General features: G+C 35.4%; 1 protein-coding gene across 3 annotated transcripts in view; it reads left to right on the plus strand.

Annotated features, from left to right (window-relative positions):
* Positions 1 to 6,923: 6,923 nt before the first annotated feature.
* The window catches only part of LOC123525348 (uncharacterized), a 59,239-nt gene continuing 39,820 nt past the window's right edge, over positions 6,924 to 26,342 (plus strand). The window contains exons 1-4 of one of the 3 annotated variants that reach the window (XM_053537936.1): positions 6,924 to 7,012; positions 9,762 to 9,868; positions 10,350 to 10,492; positions 14,508 to 14,522. In XM_053537936.1, the coding sequence (XP_053393911.1) occupies positions 9,771 to 9,868; positions 10,350 to 10,492; positions 14,508 to 14,522 (256 nt within the window). In that variant the 5' untranslated portion in view covers positions 6,924 to 7,012; positions 9,762 to 9,770. Of the gene's footprint in view, positions 7,013 to 9,761; positions 9,869 to 10,349; positions 10,493 to 14,507; positions 14,523 to 17,107; positions 17,126 to 26,342 lie in introns of all 3 variants that reach the window. The other 2 variants (XM_053537935.1, XM_053537937.1) reach the window with 2 other exon arrangements.

The following is a 26,342-nucleotide window of genomic DNA, read 5'->3' on the forward strand; positions in this document are numbered from 1 at the left end:
TTATATATATATATATATATATATATATAAACATATTAGTTATAGTACTAAGATCAAGCTCAAATTCAATGTCAAACTTATTTTTTGGGAAAATATCCGATTGTGATCTAGGTATTTTCTTTTTTATGCGAAAGCTACCATGCTAAATGTGAGAAAATTTACACTGAAATGTAGACTAAGGTATGCTGTTTACAAAATAAATATATTAGTAATGTGCAAATTTTAGTTTCTGTGGAGGTATCCTAGATGGCGGACTACATGTATGTAGTAAAAAATAACCAATTTTTTACCAATTGCTCTGGAGTAACACCATCTTAGTACTTATCATAAATCATATGTAATCATTTTTTAAGAAAGCAAATGATTATTCTACAGTAACTGCGTTTGTTAAAAAAGAAACGTTTTAATTAATCACGCCTTGAATGGTTTCGTATTATCTAGTAGAACTAGAACGTCTTTCTTATGAAGTTAACCAAGTCAATTGGTTACTTCCCTTTGATACGCCATTTGTAAGTCGTCTGCATTTCCAATGTCATCTCAGCATGTTGAGAGAAAACGACGGTTTCAGAAGACAGCACGTCGGTTTATTGAAGTGTTATTGAGCCAATAATATGAAATAAGGCAAAGCCTCAAAGCGAGCTCAAAGAAATCGGATTTAGCTAAAAATATTATGCATCATTTATTTGTCACACAGAAACTATTCCCTACTCACAAGAATTCAGGAGAACCCATTCACTTGAAAAAGTCTACATTTAGTGTCACCATACCTGTAACAGTGAATATCATACGTTGCAAAAATTATGGGAAGCCGGTGTCACGGTGACGTCATAAGGCTATATACCAATAAAAGAAATTGTTCTTTGTTTCATATAAAATTCAGCTACTTCAGACCAATTTTGTTACAGTTTCTAGATTTTCACTCCGTCGTAGACCTATTTTCCACAAGATACCCATACATTTGCTTCAAGAAAACGAAAAGAAAAAGGGGTGTTGAATAGTATGCAGTGAAATGCAAGTCAACTGAAGTCAGGTACCCTCATATTGCCGCATTTCAGAAAGCGGTCCGCAGAATAAACGCTCTACTTTCGTTTTCATGTAAACAACTCGAAAACATGCGAGTTTTAGCATGAAACGTGTCCTATTTTATGTAAAATTCATTCCACGAGTGAAATAATGCCCATTTGGCCCCCGATTTACGCGCAAATGCGCGACGGAAGCACATTTTGGACCGAATTACTGCATTATAACCTATAAGAGATATCTTTTTATCAAATTTCATAACATTTTCATCTCTGTTTTCAAGAAAGATGTAATACCGAACATGTTAACAAGTTTCATTGTGAAAATTCGAGATTTTAGAGAAATATAGACATTTAAGTGAGGCCACCCCCTACCCATTTTCTGGGCTTAATTTAGGCTCTATGGTCGCTTCATTGTAAATTTTGGTAAAGGTTTCACCTGTATGCATTATTTTTCACTTTGATTCTGAAATATCATTCATTCCGTCATGAATATGACTGAAATGGACGCATTTTGTGCATTTTCACACATTCTGGAGACAAAATATCGGCCTTTCTAATGCAGAAATTGCTGCCGAAATAGGCGCATCTACTCAAAATATCTTCGAGCTCGCTATTACTAGCAGATAAATGACAATGTAAATTACCTATTTAACTTTTGTATCTTGTAGGTTTTATACCAGTTTCTGCATTTGAAATGTCGGGGTTCAGTGCAACATGGAATACAAAACTGACAAATCGGCGAATATATTGCTGTTAAGAATTCCATTGTGTATTTCTTAAATGTGATTTTAAACACGAAATGGAGCATTTTGCATTTGAATACGTTCATTTAGGACATTTCTGTGTCAGTTTTTTTTTTCAGAACTTTAGTAGTAGTCGGATATGCACTAATAACCGGACTAAGGAATTTCCCGCAAAATTAAGTAACTTAGAAGCCTTCACAGTACATCATCATCTAATACTTGCCATTTTATATATTTTCAGTCTGTGTTGGACACTTGCGACCCACATTGTTTGCTTAAAAAACCAAAGATTCAAGATTCTGGTGATGCAACACTTATTTTGAACTTTTCTAAAGGTTCATTTTTAATATAAACTGTTGTTTTTAAACTTCAAATGTTCAATTACTCGATCATAATGGGAATAATGAATTGTTTAACTCTTATTGGACCATAACACTTTTGATTAACATAAAAATGATTGTAACTTTCAACATTACGTAACAGTAAAAAACTATTAATTTAAACTTGTCGAGGCATCAAGAACATACAACTTTAGTCACGTGCTAGTAAACATGTTGCTCACTGATGCATGTAATAATAATAATAATAATAATCATAATAATAATTATAATTATTATTATTATTATTATTATATAAATGATAATAATACCAAGATCACTTTATTCTTGAATTTAAACCCTTTTTTATTCAAACGAATGGCATTATATCTAACTGTATTTTTTCGGGTAGTGCAGTGGCTGACGAACCAAAGACTATGGTCTTCTTTCGGATATGAACATGGACTATCGTTTGACAGCTATTGTGGACTGAATTGCAATTGTGTAACTAAAACAATACATTGCTATTTCATTATTATCTAAATGTATAAGATTTGTATTAAGCCAAATACCATCTTTTGTCAGGTAACAAGTCTGTTGCATCCATCCAGTAGAGGCGTGCATGTATACCGCCAATTTTCAGACAAGTCATCTGCAATTCCTGGTTGTCCCCTAGCTGACCATGAAGATCACCACAGTTGAGATAATTATGGAGACGAGCAAAATATGCAGCCATACAGATATAATATAAACGTTTATACTTAAGAAATATATTTCACTTTTACGATTTACGATTTGGAGTTCATGTGCGTAGTAATTTAATCACGAAGGTCGTAAGTCTGAGGGATTAAATAACAAGCATCTGAACGACAAATTGTGGTGTATATATGAAAAAGTGTATCACGAAAAAGTAAAATCTATTTCCATTTTAACTCGCCCGCTTAAATATAAGTAAGAAAAAAGAGAAAAAAACGTGCTGGATTATATTTTTGCGCATTAAATAATAAAAGAACGTCCTTTAACTTAAAAATTTCATGACATTCAAAGACGCAACTGAACACATGGACAAGAAATGTCTCACACTTGCCTGTGATTTGACAAGTCTTGTTACAGGTATTCCTTCACCGAAACATCTTGGACTTGCAGTTCATTTGTACAATGACTTGGCAGTAAACACCTTGTTGAATAATGTAGTGCATGGGCTACTCGATCTCATATTCAGAGTTACGCATGTTTCTCTCATCCGCTGCAAACAAAACCATCGAAACCCAGGGGGTTACTCCATCAGGTGGACTTGTACCGAATACTATAAATTTTACTCCCCGTGAACAAAGTGGAAAGCTAATAGTCACAGTCACCGATAACTGGGACCATAATGAGAGAACTGTAGATGGCAAGCGTACCACACATGCAATGACTAGTATACTGGTGCCGAGCAGGTCAGCCGAAGATGTGCCATTACCACGTCTTCCCAGGACAGGAAGTCGAACATCTGATAGCAAATCATTACCTGGTGGAAGTCTTTGAGGTATTGTACCATACAATAAACAATCTATCGACCAGGCCCATTGTTTGTTCATCCAGTTGCATTGGAAAAGATAAAGCCGGTAGTATCACAGTCGGTACAACAAGCAAAGTTGAAGGAATTGTTGTATGTGTTTGGACGCTGCACAGTGTTTTGCGAAGACTTATCAGAAAATCAAATCATTCCGCATTGGAACATATTTCAGTCAAGTACCAGTGGTTCTTACCATACTGTTTCCAACACTGCCTACAATCCCATAATAATGGCAACTCCAACTGACTACAATTAACACGGTATATACGACACTCCTTCACACAAAGGAAGTCGTGAATGCTTTAGGCCAATCATACGTTCCAGTTGTATTTGCCATGAGTCTTTAAGCAAGGCACTGGAAATTATTTGGGCCTGATGTGAGGAGCTTAAAGGCGTTATTCCAGCGGAGGGTGGTATGCATATGCTTATGTCCGTCTTTGCAAGGCTATGACACTTTGGAGATGCAGGTCTCAGACAACTGTTGACAGAGTCTGGTATGTACGCGCCTGCAACAGTTACAAATATTCTGACAGGAAAAGACTTCGACAGAAGACTAACAGCTTTCAAACGTGTTGATGAAGCATTAACTGTACGGTTCCTGAAGAATTTCGAGGCCTGGTGTGACGACAACTACAAAGACATGCACCAAGATGTATCTGCAATGTTTGCAAAGCAGTCAGACATACACAGAACATGAGATGGCGGAATTATATAACACTCTATCCAGTCATGTCACATGTCATATCTTTGACAGAAGAATTCCGGACAGATAGCAGAAAAATTCACCAACGTTCAAGCTTTGGGACGACTATCTGACAAAAGTCTCCATGCCTTTGAAACTGTTCGTTTTATCCACACGGTCTCCAAACTGGACAATACAGCAATATTCCAAATTACAGCTAATGCCTTTGCTCTTCGAAGCAAAATGGAACACGTATGCTAAATACATGACTGTTCAGCTGCTGCAGATGAACAGGTTACCTTCAGAGATTGAGGAAGGATTTCTTGATGGAACGTTTACCGCAGAGCTGTCAGGTGGAAAATTCAGCAACGTGTGGATAGACTACATATGAGAAGTAACCCAAAACAAAGAATTGAAAGGGACTGGTGGCATAGTAGGTCTTACATTAAGGGAAATTGCCTTAGTGAGATGGTTTTTGTCACGGCCATAAACTCGTACAAGAAAATTCCACTGGAACGAGTATTTTCTTTTGAGAACACAATGGTTCCATTGAGCATGTTTACAGATCAAGGAAAGATGCATAAATCTTAAAAATCTGACTTTATCTTTATGTCAAAACTTGAAGATCTTCTACCAGGTAACATAACAGCAATTGAAAATGCTGATACAGTCATGTTTGGCGGCATAGCATTAAGAGAGAGAGAGAGAGAGAGAGAGAGAGAGAGAGAGAGAGAGAGAGATGACTTTGCTATAAACAGTGAACTGCGAGTTCCTAAGGATTGGAAGCAATTTCTGTGTAGTGGCACAAATAAAGAACGCTTGGCAAAGTACTCTACAGGGTATAAGATAGAAAAGGCTTGCTGTCATCTGAATGCACATGAAATATTGATCATTAATGGTGGTAATGGTGAAAGTGAGTACAGACGATGATATAGAAATACAGGCCTTAAAGTCAAACCAATAAGAAGTTTATGATATTGCACGCCAAATATGCGGTAGACACATTAGTTGATTCTTCTGTCATACATTCAGACTCGCGATATTTTCATCACGAATTAGATACAATTTGTTTGAAGAAATACTTGAATGTATGTTGACAGCTGGAACCACTGTATTTCTGTGGCAAGGAAAGAAAACAGTGTGTTAACGGGTGCACATGTTTATTTAGAACGCTGTATTAATTGATGTGTTTACAGGCCATCATATATGGTACTAGCTTTAAGTGAAAACACAAATGAGCTTAGTTGCATTTTATATATTCGTGTTTTAATATATATACACATCGGAATATTTCAGTTTTGTATATGCACTGTAGAAACTGTTGTTTGTGGCAGTGACATCAAGTAATCTTGGACGCCATCTTGAATTTCTGGATTATCCGACCATTTTGATTGAAATGAAATTTTGTTTCTTATTCTGCAGACCCTGACGAACATTTTGGTATATAAATGTTACTGTTTACAGACAGACCAGTTGGCCCCCAAAATAAGCATGTGCTGGTTCATTTAATACATTAAAGGGAATTCCTATAGTTTTTTATGCGCATCTTTCTGCGCAGCCGACACTTTCTATGGAAAACTGAACTGAAGTCAACATTTGTTGAAACATGTTACAGACAATCTTAAATATGATGAATCTTGAATGAAATAACATTTTTGATAAGTTTTATCAGTAATCAAATGTTGATACTGGTTTATGTTTTATTGACAAGTATCATGCCTGACAGGTATCTTGCTGCTTTTGTGGTTGTGTTTTCACATCGCATTTTTAGTACAAAGACAGTGTTGTTCATATAATGTAAGATAATTGACTTAGTACTGATAAGACAATATCATCTTTCAGATTATTTAGTATTCAATTATAGAAAGAATTAAGAATTTTTAAAACTTTTTTAACTTTTAGCAGACATACATATAATCAATTTGGCCAGGTTCGCGCCATTTTCGTCCGAACAGGTGTTGTATTCTAGCGGCCTTAACATAAATTTTAGCCTGGTGACCCATACATTTTTAGCCATTTTTATGCTCACAATACAATTATCTATACACAAGAAAACAAGGAAAAAATTCTATGAAAGAGTTTTTTCAAAATTTAAAAAGATATTCTTCACTATGGGTATTTTTCATTGAAAAAAGTTCACAAAAGTAAATATGAAACAATTTTTTTTTTCATTTGTACCCACTATTGTAAGGATAGAGTATTACAAATATGACTATGATATAAAGTAAGTATATAATAAAACCTGTAAAAAGAAAAAAACCGTATTGTGCTGTCTTGATGTATATATAAAAAAGCAGAAAATTATGAAAATGTTGAAAAATTGCTGGCAGTTTCAGAAACAGTGGGTGTGTTCAAAACAATTTTTCACAAAAACAAGCCTGGTGACCTATTGTTTTTATTTGCTCATTGTTTTCAGCACAAATTTTCCTATCATATATGTGATTTTAAAAAAAATCTATGAAAGGAAAAAAACTATAGGAATTCTCTTTAATAACTTTTTCGTTTTACCTGTTGCCATTTCGCATTTTTAAAATTCTCAAGGTTTTCGGCTTGTGCAACACAATCAACTGTAAGCAGGGAAACAGTAATTTGTGTCGTCAGTGGCGATAGTGTAAATAACAATGGTGGACGCACGAGCCAATTAGTTCTGTCAATTGTGTTATTTTGAACTGTAATATACTGCATATAAAGTAAATTCATTACAGTATTTGATATTTGTATTCAATTTCAATATTTCTTTCTTTTTTAAGTGGTACTATTGATAAAGCATTGCACTAAAGACCGAATAAAGTTAAATAATGTAATTTGGATTTCCGGACGAGCACCTTGTTACTGGCTTAGCTAAGAAACTTTGAACAGCATTAGAGAATTTGATGGCCGATTACTTTCGTTAAAATGTCAAAAAAAATCCAAATACATTGGTAACATGTGACACAAAAATATCCTGAAATTCCCACATAGGCCTTACAAAAGAAACTTTGATAAACAAAACTTCGCTCTGCTCTAGTCAGAATAATTTGATGGTCAGATTGTTTTATATTTGTGACGGACAATCTAAACGTCAAAACTTTGAAGGACCAAAATAATTGAGGATAAATCATAGTACAAAGTCAGGTAAAGTTACTGGTTTTATCGCATACGCGGTAAACGTTTGGAAGTGTCTAGAGGTACGGATCTGTACCTCTGGACTGGCCTGTTAAGGGTTTTCTAGGGGTATGGACCTCTAGCGATTAAGGGTTATTTAATTTTCAAAATATGTTGAAAAGGAAATGACAAAATTGAACAAGTACAACAATCTGCAGCTCGATACCTATGTAACAACTATGGTCAAACAAGCAGTATCACCCAAATGCTTAAAGATCTCAACGGCAATCTCTTGAACAATGCCGCATCAAAAATTCCCTTAATAAAGAACAGTCTTATTGCAGTTGAGAACTTGACCATAACCACCTCACACCTACAAGGAACCTGAGTTACTTGATCCCACAATCTCGTACGCAATCTCGTACCATTCTAACTACTTTTTTCCAAGAACAATTCTTTCCTGGAAAGGTCTTCCCCTACACATACAGTCCAGCCCCAGTTTGATTCTGTTTACTGAGAGGCTGTCAACTGTAACCTTCTAATCTAGATCTATCTTGTTAATCTAAGTAATTGTAGTTCTTTTTAACTTTGCACCTAATGAGCTTGCTCATCTTTTAACAGTCTGTCCCACACAAGCGCCTCCCAGTTATAATCAGAATTGATTGTTGGGCAGTATACAGTAGATGTAGATGACAATTTCATCAGAAATTTCCTCCACTATTTTGGTCTTTCAAGTGTTTGATGCGAGTAGAGAGATTGCCCATAAGAAAAATAACTCAGTATTTCCTAGGATCACATCTAATTAGTTTGACTATCTAGGATCCGCTCATAAAAAATGTTTGTTCTTTGATATTTACTGTGCAAATAACAAATTGTAGCTTATTTGTTTATGATATTTGATCATTTGATTTCTTATTACTATTGATATACAATGCTCCAAGTATATGAATCAAGCATCCTAAAATTTAGGCAAAATGTTCAGTGGATCAGTGAGACTACAATATGCCTGTTATGCTGTATTCATAATAAAGAATGTGGCTTAATGAACCCAGGTCTCAACAGTCATCATTTTTGTTGTAATAGCAACATAAACTTATTTCTACAATGAATACAAGTGAAAATTATGATATTGGTATAAATGCTGCTTCTATTTGATCAAATATTTCTGAATATCTAAGATGCTTTAATAGAACAGACACTGTTGTTGTCCATATTCATTTGTTACTGTGATAACTGACTTGCATTGCACAAGTTCCTTAACTTTATTTTGCTTTTTTACAGAATTATGCCCCTTTTAAGCTCGACTTTTCGAAGAAAAAGTAGAGCTATTGCACTCGCCCCAGCGTCCGCATCGCCGTCGCCGTTGGTTAAAGTTTTTGATAAAGTCAAATACCTCTGTTACTATCAAAGGTATTGACTTGAAACTTAAAATAGGTATATTTACTATCAAAATCTACACCAGGAGAAACAAACCCCATAACTCTGATTGAATTTTGGCAGAGTTATGCCCCTTTTTAACTTAGAATTTTTGGTTAAAGTTTTTGATAAAGTCAAATATCTCTGTTACTATCAAAGCTATTGACTTGAAACTTAAAATAGTTATTTACTATCAAAGTCTGCACCAGGGGAAACAACACCATAACTCTGATTTGAATTTTGACAGAGTTATGCCCCTTTTTAACTTAGCATTTTTTGTTGAACTTTTTGATAACATCAAATATCTTTGTTACTATCAAAGCTATTGACTTGAAACTTAAAATAGGTATTTACTATCAAAGTCTACCACAGGAGAAACAAACCCCATAACTCTGATTTGAATTTTGACAGAGTTATGCCCCTTTTTAATTTAGAATTTTTGGTACAAGTTTTTGATTAAGTCAAATATCTCTGTTACTATCAAAGCTATTGACTTGAAATTTAAAATAGTTATTTACTATCAAAGCCTACAATAGGAGAAACAAACCCCATAACTCTGCTTTGAATTTTGACAGAGTTATGCCAGTTTTTAACTTAGATTGTTTGGTTAAAGTTTTATAAAGTTTTTACTGGCAAAGCTCTAATTCAGAGTCAAGCACTGAGAAAAGTCGAGTGCGCTGTCTTAAGGACAGCTCTTGTTTGACTTTTGTTTTCATTCAGCTGACTAGCCTGTTGAATAGTCAAAAGTTGCTGTCCTTTGACAGCTCTTGTTCTCTTACGTGGGCATCACAAAACCTATTTATTACTTTAGTCCCTTACATTTGGAACCTGTTTCTAACTGTACATCACATGAACTTCCATCACTTTCAGTGATGTAATAGAGTTACTGAAGTGTGATAGATAGACATCTTTAACTTTTGATGTATGCGTATTTTTCAGGATACTGCTATGGATGGGAAGAAGAAGGGGAAGAAGAGCAAGGTTGGAGTGATCAATGATAGCTTTGAGCTGGAACAAGCTTCAAATTCAGTTAGAAACAAAGTCAGGTATGTGTGCATTGTTACTTGCTGGGGTAGTAAAAATATTTGATACTCTAAATTTATCTGAACATGCAGCTTTAGGCACAGAAACAAGTTAATAATGGACCAGAGTGTATATAACATTTGAAAGGAGCTGATATTTCAGCTTACACTAATTTGATATATTGTTTAATTAAAACCTGTATGTTAATTTTGCTATTTGCCGATGTGCCTAATAAACTGAACTGTTAATGCTATTGACCTTTAGCCTGCTAAATTTCTAAAATGGACTGGTCGGTCATTCAATATGGACAGTACCATTTATTATTCGAAGGGGTGTTTACTGAAAATTTACTGACTGAATAGTGAACAGTGCAGACCATGATCAGCCTGCATAGATGTGCAGGCTGATCTTGGTCTGCGCTGGTCACAAAGGCAGAATCACTCGGCGCCAGCAGGCTACAGTTTAATATTTTTACATGTTTTAAAAGTTTGAATATCATTTCAGTCCATTTTTAAACAACATTAGAGATGTCCAGTCAAAAAACAACAATGCAAAATCTAAGGCTTTGCAAAACCTTGTTGATATTAAGAGAACTGCTTCAAGATGGAGGGATTTTATCAATCGAAAGAGGAAGAAGAAAAAGAACAGTAAGTACACATTATTCACTAATGTTTGTTTCTCTTGTTGCTAGGCTACTTACAGTAATCATTAACATCATTAAAAGATTTTACCTGAAAGCTTTTGCCTTGCGCAATTACCTTTGTAATTATCAAAACTCAGGGTTGTAAAATACGTGTACAATCAACAAGAGGACAATCCTGACTTTAACTCATGAAAAACACACATCAGCGTTTTGCAATTTTCGATACTCCTGTTTTAGCATTTTGAACTTTTAAAAAATTTTGATGTGTTTAAAAGGTTTATATTATCTATATTAGTATCTATTAAAGGTAATATTTGGCACATTGTGATTTGCCTAATTCTTTACTCTCATTTCTTCCATGGTGTTGCTCTTACCTATAGAACTGAATACTGGAGGTAAAGGTTATTTTCTTAAACACTGTCAGTTTTTATTTTATTTCAATTATTCCTGGATATTCCATTTTCATTTTGTTACTTTTATCCATATTTTTCACCACATACATGTTCCATGTAGGAAGAGAGTCATATGAACAACTTGCGTAGTGCAACAGTAGTGAGGCGTCTAAGAATAAACAAATTATGCACATCATCATATGTTGCTTTATGATATGCTGAACTATACACATTTTATTTAGAAGTTCAATGATTTAATATTTCAATCATTACATATTAATTGTTCTGCATTGGGTTCTGTTTAGAAGTTGAGGCAGAATGAATATCATGTTTATTCTCACTCTTTTCCTTTTAACCAAATATTTGATCATGTTTTTTCCTAGTTCGTCTATTCAAAAAACACGTATAAGTATACAGAATGTACATACATCACGTTTTATGTAACAGTTATTTAACAGTACAGAGTAAATCATAATCAGATGATAAGTGCAATAGAAGTATATTAGTCAACCTGTTTTATCATATCTTGTTACTATGCTATGTCGATGTTCCAAACATGTCGCATCAAGAATATGTGCAGGCGGCCTTATACCAAGGTAAGGTCACAAGATGTTACTTAGTTTTAATAAGTTTCTTGGCAACCTTTGTTTTGTCATACTTTGTTACTTTGCTTTTTCTTACTGTTACTTAATAAACATCACCAGCATTTATAAACAAATGTATGTTGCATGTTGGCTTGGCTCTTATACCAAGGTCAAGGTCACAAGGTTTTAATACTTGGAATATATATTTCTGTTTATTTTTTGAAAGCTTTGGTTTATAGACAATTATCTTTGGTACTTTAAAAGATAATGACTTGAAATTTAAAATATTCTTTAATACATCATCCCCCTGTTATGTGTAGTAAAAAATAAATCCTCCATAAATCCATTCTTGCTAAAATATTTCATAGAAACAAAATATAGATAGATTTCATTTGTTATTAATGTTATAATATAGCACGTCTCACTAAGTAAACTAAAATAAAAACTCCCTCTTTTAATTTCTATAGAAACTAAAAATATAGTATTTTCACTTTCCCTTATTGTTCATGATACTAAAATAAGATATATTTAATTTTATTGCAACTCCTGGACTTTATTAAGATAACACGTCTTCTAAAGAACAAACAATATAATAGATCTTTACTATAAATATTTTATACTTGTTTGTGTTCTTATCATGATGATGTTGTGTGACGCATTTTGAATGTGTGCTTAGAGCGGTTCGTGAGTAAAACATGTTTAAGGCACCACTACATTTTCACAAGAAATGTATAATGTCATATATTCTTGGGTTTTTCCAGCACAGGCTGAACTGAAAGCTAGTGTCTGTAGTGCTGGCTAAGGATGCATGACACCTTATTTTACTTTATTTTCGTTTCCTATTAAATTATTACCTTAGAAAATATATAAAACTCACTGCCTTAGGACTGCTACTTTTAATATTAATTCCAATACCTTAAAATGTATGCAGATCGCTGTCTGTAAACTGCCACCTTTAAAATTCTTGAATATTGTAGCGAATACTGAATTGATAGAACTATTAATTCTGAATTAATTTTGTATTATAACATTATCGGATTGTGGTGGTACTTGATACCTTAGAGTGGTAGTGCTAAACTATTATACTTACTTCATTTGAACATTTGGGTGCGGTGACTTTGTGTTTACATTTAAATTTGGAATATTTGAATGGCACTTTTCTGCGTGCCAGTTCATTCATTTCATTATTACGGCTTGATGTTACAAGATTCATGAATACAGGGTGAGAGTCCCTGTCTATAAAGGCCACGCCAACCTAACAATTACATGTGTGGTTACAATCCCCATAAATCTAATTGTATTTTTGACAGAATTATGCCCCTTTCATACTTAGTGTTTTGGCAATCTTTGCTTTCTCATATATAATTTTAGTACAATATAAGATAATGACTTGAAAGGTAAAATGTATCTTTATCATCATCATCTGCATGTTTGTAACAATCCCCATAACACTAATTTGTATTTTTGACCAAATTATGCCCCTTTCATACTTACATTTTTTGACAAACTTCGTTTTCTGGACATAACTTTGGTACTATATAAGATAATGACTTGAAACTCAAAATATATCTTTACCATCATCATCAGTACCCCTTCCATACTTGACCTTTAACCCCTCTGAGTAGTAGGGACAGTCTTTTTATATCTTGATGTTTCTTCCTTTTAAAGTAGAGGTCTCTTATTGAGATATAAATTCATTTTACTGTCAAATCGCCGAATAGTTGAGCGCGCTGTCTTATGGACAGCTCTTGTTAGCTCAACTATTTAAAATTTTTCAAATAGTAGAGTGTTTGTAATCACGTTTTGTCGGTATCCTCATCCATGTCCGTGTCACGAAAGGTTTAAGTTTGGCATGTAAGCAGGTTTTTTCAGTTCTAAACTACTTGGCAAAATGCTTTCTAACTTCACACATGTTTTTGGCGCAATGAGATGACCTCTTGTTATATTGTTAATAGTATGCCCCTTTTTCAATAAAGTTTTGCAGGCCAGCTGCTTTCAAACATCACTCATCTCGTTAATATCATGAGATGACCTCACAGGGCAAAATACATAACTCAAGCTTTTATTTCATTAAGATTATGCCCATTTTTGAACATAGAAATTTTGTGACAGTTTTGCATGTAAATGTGTTTCTCCGGAATTGCTTGATAAATGTTTTCAGATTCTTGACATATCTTTTGCATCATGAGTTGATCTCATAGGACAAGTTACGTAACTCTTTTGTCAAAATTATGCCCTTTTTTATCATAGAAACATTGGCAAGTTTCATAACTGTGGCTTACATTTTAGCTAAATTATGCCCCTTTTTCAACTTACAGAAATGATGCTAAAGCTTTTGTATGTAAGCAAGTATTAAGTGCCAGGGCTTCAAATAGTTGAGCACACTGTCATTAGACAGCTCTTGATGTTTTCTGGAGCTTAGTATAATGGCCCTTTCTGAGACTTTGAAATGTTACAACTACTTCCGAACATTGTGTACTCAACTCTTGCAGTTTACATCATTAACATCAAGTAATCATGCTCATTTGTCACATGTTTTGTATCTGATTGTGTTTCACTATGCCCCTTCTTGGACTTAGGTGTCATACAGTGTTGTTTTTAACTTTCTCTATACAGGAGCTTCAGGTGTTTGTGTCCGAAATTACTGTGTCACTTTTCTCATTCACACCTTGCTAAAATCATTCTTGCATGATGTCACACATTTCACATATTTCAAGTTTAACTTTTACTAGAAGACCAGAACAAGGTATTAGAGAGAAAGTGGTCTAAATGCATAAAGAAGCAATTAAGGCACTAATAATATATTAACAGCAAAGTCAAAAGAACAGTGCTTCATTGACTGCATTTGGTTAAGTGAGTTTTTAATGTGTTACCATGGGTAATACTCAAGCAGTCATAATGTAGAGGCAGTTTCTGCATAAAATATTATAAAGTAAACTAACATAACACAATAATATTAATGTAGCAGTATTTAGCTAATTCATCTATTTGTGGAAAATCAGTTAGTAATACTAATGTTTCTGTTTCTTTTTTTGCACGACAGTGCGACTTGTAGGCGGTATGTATCTTATAAATGTTAGAATATTGTATGCAATCCATTAGATGATTTTGTTTGTAAGAGGACAGATAATCTTACCCACTAGCGTTCATAGCTTTGGTATCAGATAAATTAGGATAAATTTATGACTTATGCCATTATTCTCATCCTAGTCTTCAAAAATTTCCTTTTGATACAGCCCATAGCGATGAGCAGGATTTTTTAGCTCACCTGAGCACAAAGTGCTCAAGATGAGCTTTTGTGATCGCCCTGTGTCCGTCGTCGTCCATCGTCCGTCTTCCGTCAATCGTCAACAATTTGACTGTTAACACTCTAGAGGTCACAATTTTGGCCCGATCTAAATGACACTTGGTCAGAATGTTACCCTCAATAAAATCTTGGACGAGTTCGATATTGGGTCATCTGGGTTCAAAAACTAGGTCACCAGGTCAAATCAAACGAAAAGCTTGTTAACACTCTAGAGTTCACAGTTTTGGCCCAATCTTAATGAAACTTGGTCAGAATGTTACCCTCAATAAAATCTTGGACAAGTTCAATATTAGGTCATCTGGGGTCAAAAACTAGGTCACCAGGTTAAATCAAAGGAAAAGCTTGTTAACATTCTAGAGGTCACAATTTTGGCCCAATCTTAATGAAACTTGGGTGTTACCTTCAATATAATCTTGGACGAGTTTGATATTGGGTCATCTGGGGTCAAAAACTACATTTATGACTGTATCTTCATGAAACTTGGTCAGAATGTTAATCTTGATGATCTCAAGGTCCATTTTGAATCTGGGTCATGTATAGTCAAAATCAAAAGTCAAATCAAAGGAAAAGCTATTTAACACTCTAGAGGCCACATTTATGACCATATCTTAATTAAATTCAGTCAAAATGTTAATCTTGATGATCTATAGGTCAAGTTCAAAATCTGGGTCCAGTGGGATTAAAAACTAGGTCACTAGGTCAGTTCGAAGAAAAAGCTTATTAACACACTAGAGGCCACATTTATGACTGTATCTTCGTGAAACTCAGTCAGAATGTTAATCTTAATGATCTTTAGGTCAAGTTCGAATCTGGGTCATGTGGGGTCAAAAACTAGGTCAAATCAAAGGAAAAGCTAGTTAACACTTCAGAGGCCACATTTGTGACCATATCTTAATGAAACTTGGTCAGAATGTTAATCTTAATGATCTATAGGTCAAGTTCATATCTGGGTCCGGTTGGGTCAAAAACTAGGTCACTAGGTCAATTTGAAGGAAAAGCTTGTTAACACTCTAGAGGCCACATTTATGACTATATCTTCATGAAACTTAGTCAGAATGTTAATCTTGATGATCTTTAGGTCAAGTTCGAATCTGGGTCATGTGGGATCAAAAACTAGGTCACCAGGTCAAATCAAAGGAAATGCTAGTTAACATTTTAGAGGCCACATTTATGACCATATCTTAATGAAACTTGGTCAGAATGTTAATCTTGATGATCTTTAGGTCAATAGGTCAGGTGAGCATAACAGGGCCTTCATGGCCTCTTGTTTTTATAAGTCTCAAGAGGCATTGGCAAAATAAATGTTACGGCTCATTTTAAGTCGAATTCTGTGTTTGTAGGAATATTATCTGCCCTTCTATTTTTGATGGATTATCTGCCCTTTTACTTTTTGTGTGTCTGAACCCCGGCTTTAGTTCACTGTAGGCATCATGCATGCAGCAGTACATCTGTGTATCTGGTAACTGATCCTCAATCATCTCTGTATATCTTTTCATTTTTGTAAACTATTGTCTATGGGATTTAAACATAAGCACAATACATGTAGATATCTCAGTGGTGCTGGGATGCTGACATGGTCCTACTGGTGCAAGAGTCTAGTAATTATCTTGCCTTTAGAATTTAATGATTAAATACAAATGATATGTTTAAAGTCTTGAACATATCAATTACTTGGCCAAAATTAGATTTACTACCTTTAAATATTAATAACTTATGCAAATTCAGATGATATTCAAGACAAATATAAATTTCTGTAATAAACTTTGAATGATTTTAAAGCTGTTTGATAGCCTTTCCATAGTTTATGCCTCCTTGATAAACTTCTTATTTCAGTAGAAAAGTTTTGTAGCCTTCCGTCTGTTTGTATAGTACTATACACAGTTCTAACTGAATTACTATAACCCCAGACAGAAAGTATGTAGTGATATAGTGGAGTCCCACATGTCAGCTGGTCCATTTGAACCACACCATGAGAAAACCAACATAGTGCATTTGCGACCAGCTTGGATCCAGACCAGCCTGCACATCTGCACAGTCTGGTCAGGATCCATGCTGTTTGCTAATGGTTTTTCTAATAGCAATAGCTATAGGCTTTGAAAGCGAACAGCATGGATCCTGACCAGACTGCACGGATGCACAGGCTGGTCTGGATCCTTGCTGGTTGCAAATGCACGATGTTGGTTTTCTCATGGTGCGGCTCATTTATTTTTGATTTGTATCCTCTCCATATCTTCTATAGCTCCTTGGAAGATTTTTCTAAACCCTGCATCAATTGTTTACCCTATATGGTATCGGCATCATCTTAAATGATGTAATTTTATTTTCTTACAAAACAGATCCATGCAACATTGATAGTGAGTAGAAAAATGCTGCCATTCATCTGGGCTGTGTGGTATTTTTTATAGAATTGGTTGTTATATATTTTACTCATATGACTTGATATAACACATACAGTATTGAATTAACAAAAAACTTACATTTGCCTTGAGTTTATTACTATTAAATATATTTAAATTTGATATTTTTTGACAGAAATGTTGTTCTTAAAAAATGTATTTTAAAACATTTATCTGAAATTTGTCGTGGTTGAAGTGTTAGGAAGTGTACAGCAATTTTTCCAATTTAATTTTTAGCTTACAAGAGCACAATGGCTTGTTGTTCTCAAGATCACTAACAGTTATAGTGGACGCAACTTGACCCCGATGGTTGACCTTTGTATTATAATACATAATGAGGCACAACCTATTATTGAAAGGGAGTGTACGTAACACGAGCTGCACAAGAAAAAGGAAATATAAATTTGTGTAAATATAAATTAGTGTATTGGAAAGTTTTACCTGATCAAATGTAAGTTTACATACTTTGATACTGCACTGTTTACAAATTAATTCCATATAAATATACACGGATACCTCAAGCACCCTTGATTTCTACAATGAAATAATCGATATGAATAATCAGCCTAAGGTCAACCATCGGGGTCAAGTTGCGACTACTATACTGTCCATCTTGAAAATGTTGTCCATGTAAACAAGTGTGTCATCCATTATCCATTTTTGTCACTAATACTGAAATAATTTCATACAAATGATCCATGGTTGACCCTAAATGTTCAAATTATTATGATTTTTAAAAACAAGGCCACATATAGTCTTTATTTCCTGTTACTTATGTATATCTTAAAAATTCTACAAATCTTCCGGACTAAAATTGCCTGATTTAATTATAAAAATGACCATTTGGTGAGCATCTAGCAGACTGCTCTTGTTATTCTAGTTTGTCAAAAAATATGGCTGTCATTATTAAAGATAGAAAAATCTTCTTGCACTGCCTCTAAAATGCTTGTCCAATTTTGAAATAACTTCAGAAATGTCTCTTTGGTGAACCTAGTGTTCATTATGTCTCCCCCAGGAGACATATTGTTTTTGCCCTGTCCGTCCGTCCGTGTGTCCGTACGTCACACTTCATTTCCGAGCAATAACTAGAGAACCATTTGACCTAGAACCTTCAAACTTCATAGGGTTGAAGGGCTGCTGGAGTAGACGACCCCAATTGTTATTGGGGTCACTCAGTCCAAGGTCAAGGTCACAGGGGCCTGAACATTGAAAACCATTTCCGATCAATAACTAGAGAACCACTTGACCCAGAATGTTGAAACTTCATAGGGTGATTGGCCGTGAAGAGTAGATGACCCATATTGATTTTGGGGTCATTCCGTCAAAGGTCAAGGTCACAGGGGCCTGAACATTGAAAACCATTTCCGATCAATAACTAGAGAACCACTTGACCCAGAATGTTGAAACTTCATAGGATGATTGGCTGTGAAGAGTAGATGACCCATATTGATTTTGGGGTCATTCCGTCAAAGGTCAAGGTCACAGGGGCCTGAACATTGAAAACCATTTCCGATCAATAACTAGAGAACCGCTTGACCCAGAATGTTGAAACTTCACAGGGTGGCAGGGCTTATGGAGTAGACAAACCCTATTGTTTACTCTGTCAAAGGTCAAGGTCACAGGGGCCTTAACATGGAAAACCATTTCCGATCAATAACTAGAGATCCACTTGACCCAGAATGTTGAAACTTCATAGGATGATTGTACATGCAAAGTAGATGACCCCTATCGATTTTGGGGTCACTCCATTAAAGGTCAAGGTCACAGGGGCCTGAACATTGAAAACCATTTCCGGTCAGTAACTTGAGAACCACTTGACCCTGAATGTTGAAACTTAATAGGATGATTGGTCATGCAGAGTAGATGACCACTAATGATTTTGGGGTCACTCTGTGAAGGGTCAAGGTCACAGTGGCCTGAACATTGAAAACCATTTCCGGTCAGTAACTTGAGAACCACTTGACCCGGAATGATGAAACTTCATAGAATGATTGGTCATGCAGAGTAGATGACCCCTGACGATTTTAGGGTCACTCTGTTAAAGGTCAAGGCCACAGGGGCCTGAACATGGAAAACCATTTCTAATCAATAACTTGAGAATCTCTAGACCCAGAATGTTGAAACTTCATAGGATGATTGTTCATGCAGAGTAAATGACCCCTATTGTTTTTGGGGTCACTCCGTTAAAGGTCAAGGTCACAGAGGCCTGAACATTGATAACCAGTTCCGATCAATAACTTGAGAACCACTTGACCCAGAATGTTGAAACTTCATAGGATGATTGAATATGCAGAGTAGATGACCCCTATTGATTTTGGGGTCAGTCTATTAAAGGTCAAGGTCACAGTGGCCTGTTCATGTAAAATCATTTTTTGGAAATAACTTGAGAACCACTTGACCTAGAATGTTGAAACTTAATAGGATGATTGGACATGCAGAGTAGATGACCCCTATTTATTTTGAGGTCACTTGATCAAAGGTCAAGGTCACAGGAGCCTGAACAGTGACTTGAGAACCACTAGGCCAAGAGTGTTGAAATTTAGAGGGATGACTGGACATGCCAAGTAGATGATCCCTATTGCAGCCAACCATCAGTGTCTCTTTGACTTTTCGCTCCTGACCCCTATTGACTTCTTGCCTATAGGACTTTGCATTGGGGGAGACATGGGCTTTTTTACAAAAGCATTTTCTAGTTTTCCTTGATTTATCAAAATTCATAGTCTCCAGACTTAAAACAGAATAAATCTTAGTTAACGTATTGTCATTAACTGTTGATCTGTTTTGAAATAATTTCATAGAAATGTTTCCTTGTTGACCCTTTACCAAGATTGTTCAAATTACACTGAATTTTCAAAAACTATGGCTGCCAGAGGACTTGGTTACTACCCGTATTCCCTATCTGTATATTATGGAACATATCAGAAATATTCAACCCTGTTTCATACTGTTTTCACAGAAGTGTATCTTGGATTTTTTATCCAAGTTGTTAAACGTTTACAGCCAGAATGGCCTTCTTTAATACTTTATTTACATGTTTGGAAAAAAAAATTGAAAAATTTATTAATCAGCAAATTAGAGAATGCTTGATTTAAAATTTTTTACAGAGTGGTCAGTCTGTGTAACAACAGTCTGTTGTAAAATTTGCTTACACTTCAAACCAGGGCTCCGGAAATTTTGATAACTCAATGGGTCCGAAACAAAAATCCTGACATCGGCGCTACCCCACCCACCGCATTCCCAATATTACATATTTTGAAAAACATGATAGGGTAAAGAAATAAGCTTGTCATGCATTAAAACTGAGTTACCAGTCACCGCACGTTACCATACAATGAAAACAGTTATTCAGTGTTATGTGTGATCGTTACTTTGTTTAAATTTTGATGTTTTTCCGAGATAATACGAGGCATTGACACCGTGTGCGTAACTAGTCTAAAAGCCAACACACGTGATTTCGATACCGTATACACGGCAGATACTTTGTGATGCTTCCTCATTCTTTGACGGAATTCTATAAAATACAGTGCGTCAAAGTGAGTTACACGACACATATTCTCTGCTAAACTGCCTCAGTATTTAAAGAATACTCTGCCGCGGACCGAATGTGTACGTTATTTGAACGCTGAGATCGAATTTCCTGCATGTATAGTACCAAAACGTCACGCCGGTTGGCCACGGATATTTCATTTCACTTACGTTGTATTTCAGTAAGCAACTACATTTTATAAAATTATATGTTCTCTTCTGATGTAAACAAAATTTCATTTTGAAACGTTTTTTAAAAGACCAATTTGATAAACAGTGCCACTCCGGTTTTCTTTATCATTCGTGGTTGCCCGTCCATTTTTTTCTTTTTTTGTACAGTCGGGTTGCAAAGACAATTTTCTGCATTTGTTTCAACTGGAGCCCCAACAAATGAATCATGTAATTTTTTCAAATCAAGTAATTATAAAAATTATTTTTATCGGTTTTCCGTGTGATGTCTCATTAAATCAAAGACCTATAATGTACAATTATAGCTCTTTGATTAAATGCAGCGACCATTTGTTTGTTACCGTGATCAAACATAGCCTTTTGAAATAAACCATCCCTTACAGAAGAAAAAGGCCTGCTGCATACTCTTGCTGTGTACATACAGCGTATATGATGCGTACATGATGTGTACTGAAATCAAGGCTTTAAATAGTACGCAGGATATACACCGCACATACACTGATAGTACGTTTGTAGTAACACTTTTGACATGCAAATGAAGCTCTGCCGCGTACTACTTGCTGCGTACATGCTGTGGACTAAACATAGTACACGATGCACGCTGGATGATTTAGTATGCGGAAATAGTATCGCAGCATGTACGCGGCACATACACTTTTTCACATGCCAAGACCTGCGGTTACTACCCGTATCCCCTGTAGCGTAACATTCGTTTACTCCTGCGGCGTACACAAAATGTATCTGCTGGATACAATTTACGTTTACAGCCTGGCCCAATACTTCTGGCTACATGTTGGTGTAAATTATGCAGAAATTAAGATGTTTGATTAAATTTGTGGCGAGATGTGCTGTGAAAAGTGTTAAATTGCTTACCCAAACCACCAACTTTTGTTATGGCAAATGCTGATCATTTGACATAGAAAAAAAATAGGGTAAAAAATAAGTGTCATGCATTAAAACTGAGTTAATCACCCTTACCAACAATAAACAGTAAGGGATTGGATGTTATCAAATAAATTAGTATGACTTGTGCGTCATCAACCACCAGTTTTCGAATGAAAGAAAGATCATTTTTGTGCTTTCTGATTTTAAACGATCTAAAAATACAGTGCGTAAACTGATCACACGGAAACAACTTCATGCAACTAAATGCCTCAGTGTTAAAAATATTCGAAGTATCTTGTTTGAACCTGAGTGAATTTCTGCTGTACAGTCCCTACCTGGCCACGTATCACATTCGTGTATCTACCTACATTTTAGATTATATTTTCTCTCGTTAACTTAGAAAGTTACTAGTGACCCTCCTATTGCGTACATTTCTGTTTTTACATGGGTGCAAGAAATAGTAACTGGGCCCCAACGTCTGTCATCAGTTTATAAAATGTATTTTTACTACGTTTTTCCGGGTGAGCTCATATAAAAACCAGCAAATAGCTCTTATGCAGCATGGTTTTACCGTACAAACATAGCTTTTGTAAGGATCCGTCGGATTCTAAATAAAAGAAGTGGATCCCCGTCGAATGATTTGGATCCAGTCAGAAACGTTAGGAAACCAGTCAAAAATGTTTAATACACCGCAGTCAGCTGTCTGCAAACATTAAAGGATGTGCCGAGCGAGCACTGATTGCGTCACGCGCTAATTATGGACCGATTATCAAAGTGACAATCAGACCGATTGACACAATTATTGATTATCTGAAGGTGCGACCAACAATTTCCTACTTGGCAGGTGATCGTGTATTGAGATATCAGACCGAAATTCATACTTTTCTCCATTTTTACGGGACCGATTTTTTTCGTTTTTTCACTTCACGAATCGGTCTGAAAAGTCAAAAATCGGTCCAAAACCGACAAACCGGCAAATTTCCGAAGCCCTGCTTCAAACTGTTCCATACTTGAATGTTTAATTAAACATAACCGTTAAAAAATACTAATTGATACAACTTCATTTGATTGATTCCAATAATTAAGTAATATATGTAAAATTTGTTATTGTATAATTATGTCTAACCTCCCTCCCACCACCCCCGGTGGACACATACTGTTTTTGCCCTGTCCATCCATCCGTCCTTCTGTTTGTCCTTCAAACTTCATTTCCGATCAATAACTGGAGAACCATTTGACCTAAAACCTTCAAACTTCACAGGGTGGCAGGGCTTATGGAGTAGACGAACCCTATTGTTTACTCAGTCAAAGGTCAAGGTCACAGGGGCCTGAACATGGAAAACCATTTCCAATCAATAACTTGATAACCGTTTGACCCAGAATGTTGAAACTTCATGGGATGATTGGACATGCAGAGAAGATGACCCCTATTGATTTTGGGGCCACTCTATTAAAGGTTAAGGTCACAGGGGCACAAACATGGAAAACCATTTCCGGTCAGTAACTTGAGAACCACCTGACCTAGAATGTTGAAACTTCATAGGATGATTGTACATGCAGAGTAGATGAGCTCTATTGATTTTAGAGTCACTCAATCAAAGGTCAAGGTCGCAGTGGACAGAACATGGAAATACATTTCTGATCAAAGGTCAAGGTCACAGGGGCTGAACATAGAAAACCATTTCCAACTCATAACTTGAGAACCACTAGGCCCAGAATGGTGAAACTTAGTGGGATGATTGGACATGCCAAGTAGATGATCCCTATTGTAGCCAACCATCAGTGTCTCTTTGACTTCCGCTCCTGTCCCCTGTTGACGTCTTGCTTATACGACTGTGCATTTGGGGAGACATGTGCTTTTCTACAAAAGCATCTTCTAGTTATTACTGTTTGTCTCTAATGTTACTATTATCTCTAATGTTACTATTATACTGTTGAAATTTGGTATCTCAAGTTCCAAGGGACCTAGCATTTTACTTTGAGATAACTGAAATTCGACATAAAAATGCATACTTTATTTCTGGATGGGACTTGAAAATTTCTTAGATTTAGCCAGAAATTCTAGATACCAATTTTCAGCTGTACCTTGTCACTTTGTTGTATAATGTTTTGCTTGTCAGGCCTGTAAGTTTATTGAATTTATAAATTATCTTAATTATAAATTCATAAAAATATGTGATTATTTCCTTTATCATTTTAGAGCTACATCCCATTGACTAAACTAAAAATATAAAAAGAGTTAGGTTTGCATGAAAAATTGGGTGGTGTGCAGAAATGGTATAATCAAGCAGTTAGTTAGTTTTTATATATTGTGCGTTTTAATCGACCTGGTGGGGCTTAGCTTCACGACGGTCCACTGCATTATTGTGCAGGATATGTAGTATATTCGGCAACCTGATTTCTTATTCAGTAGCCATCTACCTTACATTGTAACCAATGTAGCGTTGAATTTTAGTCATTGAATACAGAATTAAACAATTATACTGCTCTAACTATTTCGCTTGTTTCTAGCTCATCTGTCACGTAGTGACAGGGTGAGCTTTTGTGATCGCCCTTCGTCTGTCATCCGTCCATCGTCTGTCCATCCACAACACGATAGAGACCACATTTTGTATTTGATTTTAATCAAACTTGCACTCAACTTGTATGGACATAATATCTCGGTTCCTTTTGAAAACAGGCCAGATTCCATCATGGGTTCCAGAGTTATGGCCCCTTAAAGGGCCAAAATTTGCTATTTTTTGCTTGTGAAACACGATAGAGAAAACATTTTGCAATCAACTTTAATCAAACTTGCACACAACTTGTATTGGCATAATATCTTGGTTCCTTTCAAAAACTGGCCAAATCCCATCATAGGTTCCAGAGTTATGGCCCCTTAAAGAGCCAAAATTTGCCAATTTTGGCTTGTGAACATGATAGAGACCACATTTTGCAATCAACTTTAATCAAACTTGCATACAACTTGTATTGGCATAATATCTTGGTTCCTTTCGAAAACTGGCCAGATCCCTTCATGGTTTCAGAGTTATGGCCCCTTAAAGGGCCAAAATTTGCTATTTTTTGCTTGTGAACACAATAGAGACAACATTTTGCAATCAACTTTAATCAAACTTGCACACAACTTGTATTGGCATATCTCGGTTCCTTTTGAAAACTGGCCAGATCCCATCTTGGGTTCTAGAGTTATGGCCCCTTAAAGGTCCAAAATTTGAAGCCATATAGAGACTTTATTTATGGTTTGATTTGAAACAAACTTCCAAAATATCTTCAACAACAATAAATCTTGGATTCCATGATGAATCTGTCAGATCCAATCATAGGTTCCGGAGTTATTTTATATCTAATTACCTCCCCTGATTTTAATCAAAATGGATTTATATCAGTAAGTACTTATAGAACTCGTTTGAAATTTCATTATTGTCATTAGTTGGACTCAGACAATCAGGGTAGATAACTATGGACTGATTTTATGTCAAATTACCTCCCTTTGTTTCAAATTAAAATGGGTATATCTCCCTAACTAATAAAGATACTGACCTGAAATTTCATTTATGCCATCAGATGGACTTGGATAATCAGTGAAGATACATATTGACTGAATTTATGACAAATTACCTCCCTTTATTTTTTATGTAAATGAATATACCTAGCAGCTTCTAATGAGATTGGTTTGAAATGTTATTTATGTCTTCCATGGTAAGAAATTTCTGCTTTTACTTACTTTTCTAATATATTGTTGTAAAGGCTTGTACTCTGTATCTTCTACATGCATATACCAATGCATGATTACCTCCACTGATTTTAATAAAAATGGATTTATCTCGGTAAGTATTTATAGGACTCATTTGAAATTTCATTTTTGTCATTAGTTGGACTGAGACAATCAGGATAGATAACTATGGACTGATTTTATGTCAAATTACTTTCCTTTGTTTCAAATTAAAATGGGTGTATCTCAGTAAAAAATGAAGATACTAATTTGAAATGTCATTTATGCCATCAGATGGACTCGGACAATCAGAGTAGATAACTTTTGACTGAATTTATGACAAATTACCTTCCTTTATTTTATGTAAATGAATATACCTCAGCAGCATCTAATGAGATTGGTTTTAAATGTTATTTAAGTCTTCCAGGGTAAGGAATAGTTATGCTAGTACAAAAATGCAGCATTTGAGCCTAGGAGCCTCAGACTTGGTATGGAGATTGGCCCTGACTAGTACGTGACCCATAGGTCAAAATGGACTGTTACAAGAAAATATTTATCCTGATGATATTTAAAGTGTATGCCTATTTAATCGATGTAAAAACTTGATCTTATCATTAAGAGCAATGGTACTCAGGTGAGCGATATAGGGCCATCATGGCCCTCTTGTTTGAGATTACCATTATTTGCATCAGTCAGAGATTAACCCTGCCCCGCCAGGTTTTATAAAATGCACAATATAGCGGTGTAAAAAAAAAAACTTTGAATATTTCCACACAATATATAGTATGATGTTACTGTCAACCAGGCTTTATGATTCATGAAAAACATTGCTGCTAGGGGACAAGACAAGTTTTCCTATATTGC

Source organism: Mercenaria mercenaria, chromosome 3 (assembly GCF_021730395.1).
Source record: "Mercenaria mercenaria strain notata chromosome 3, MADL_Memer_1, whole genome shotgun sequence".
Classification (NCBI taxonomy): Eukaryota; Metazoa; Mollusca; class Bivalvia; order Venerida; family Veneridae; genus Mercenaria; species Mercenaria mercenaria.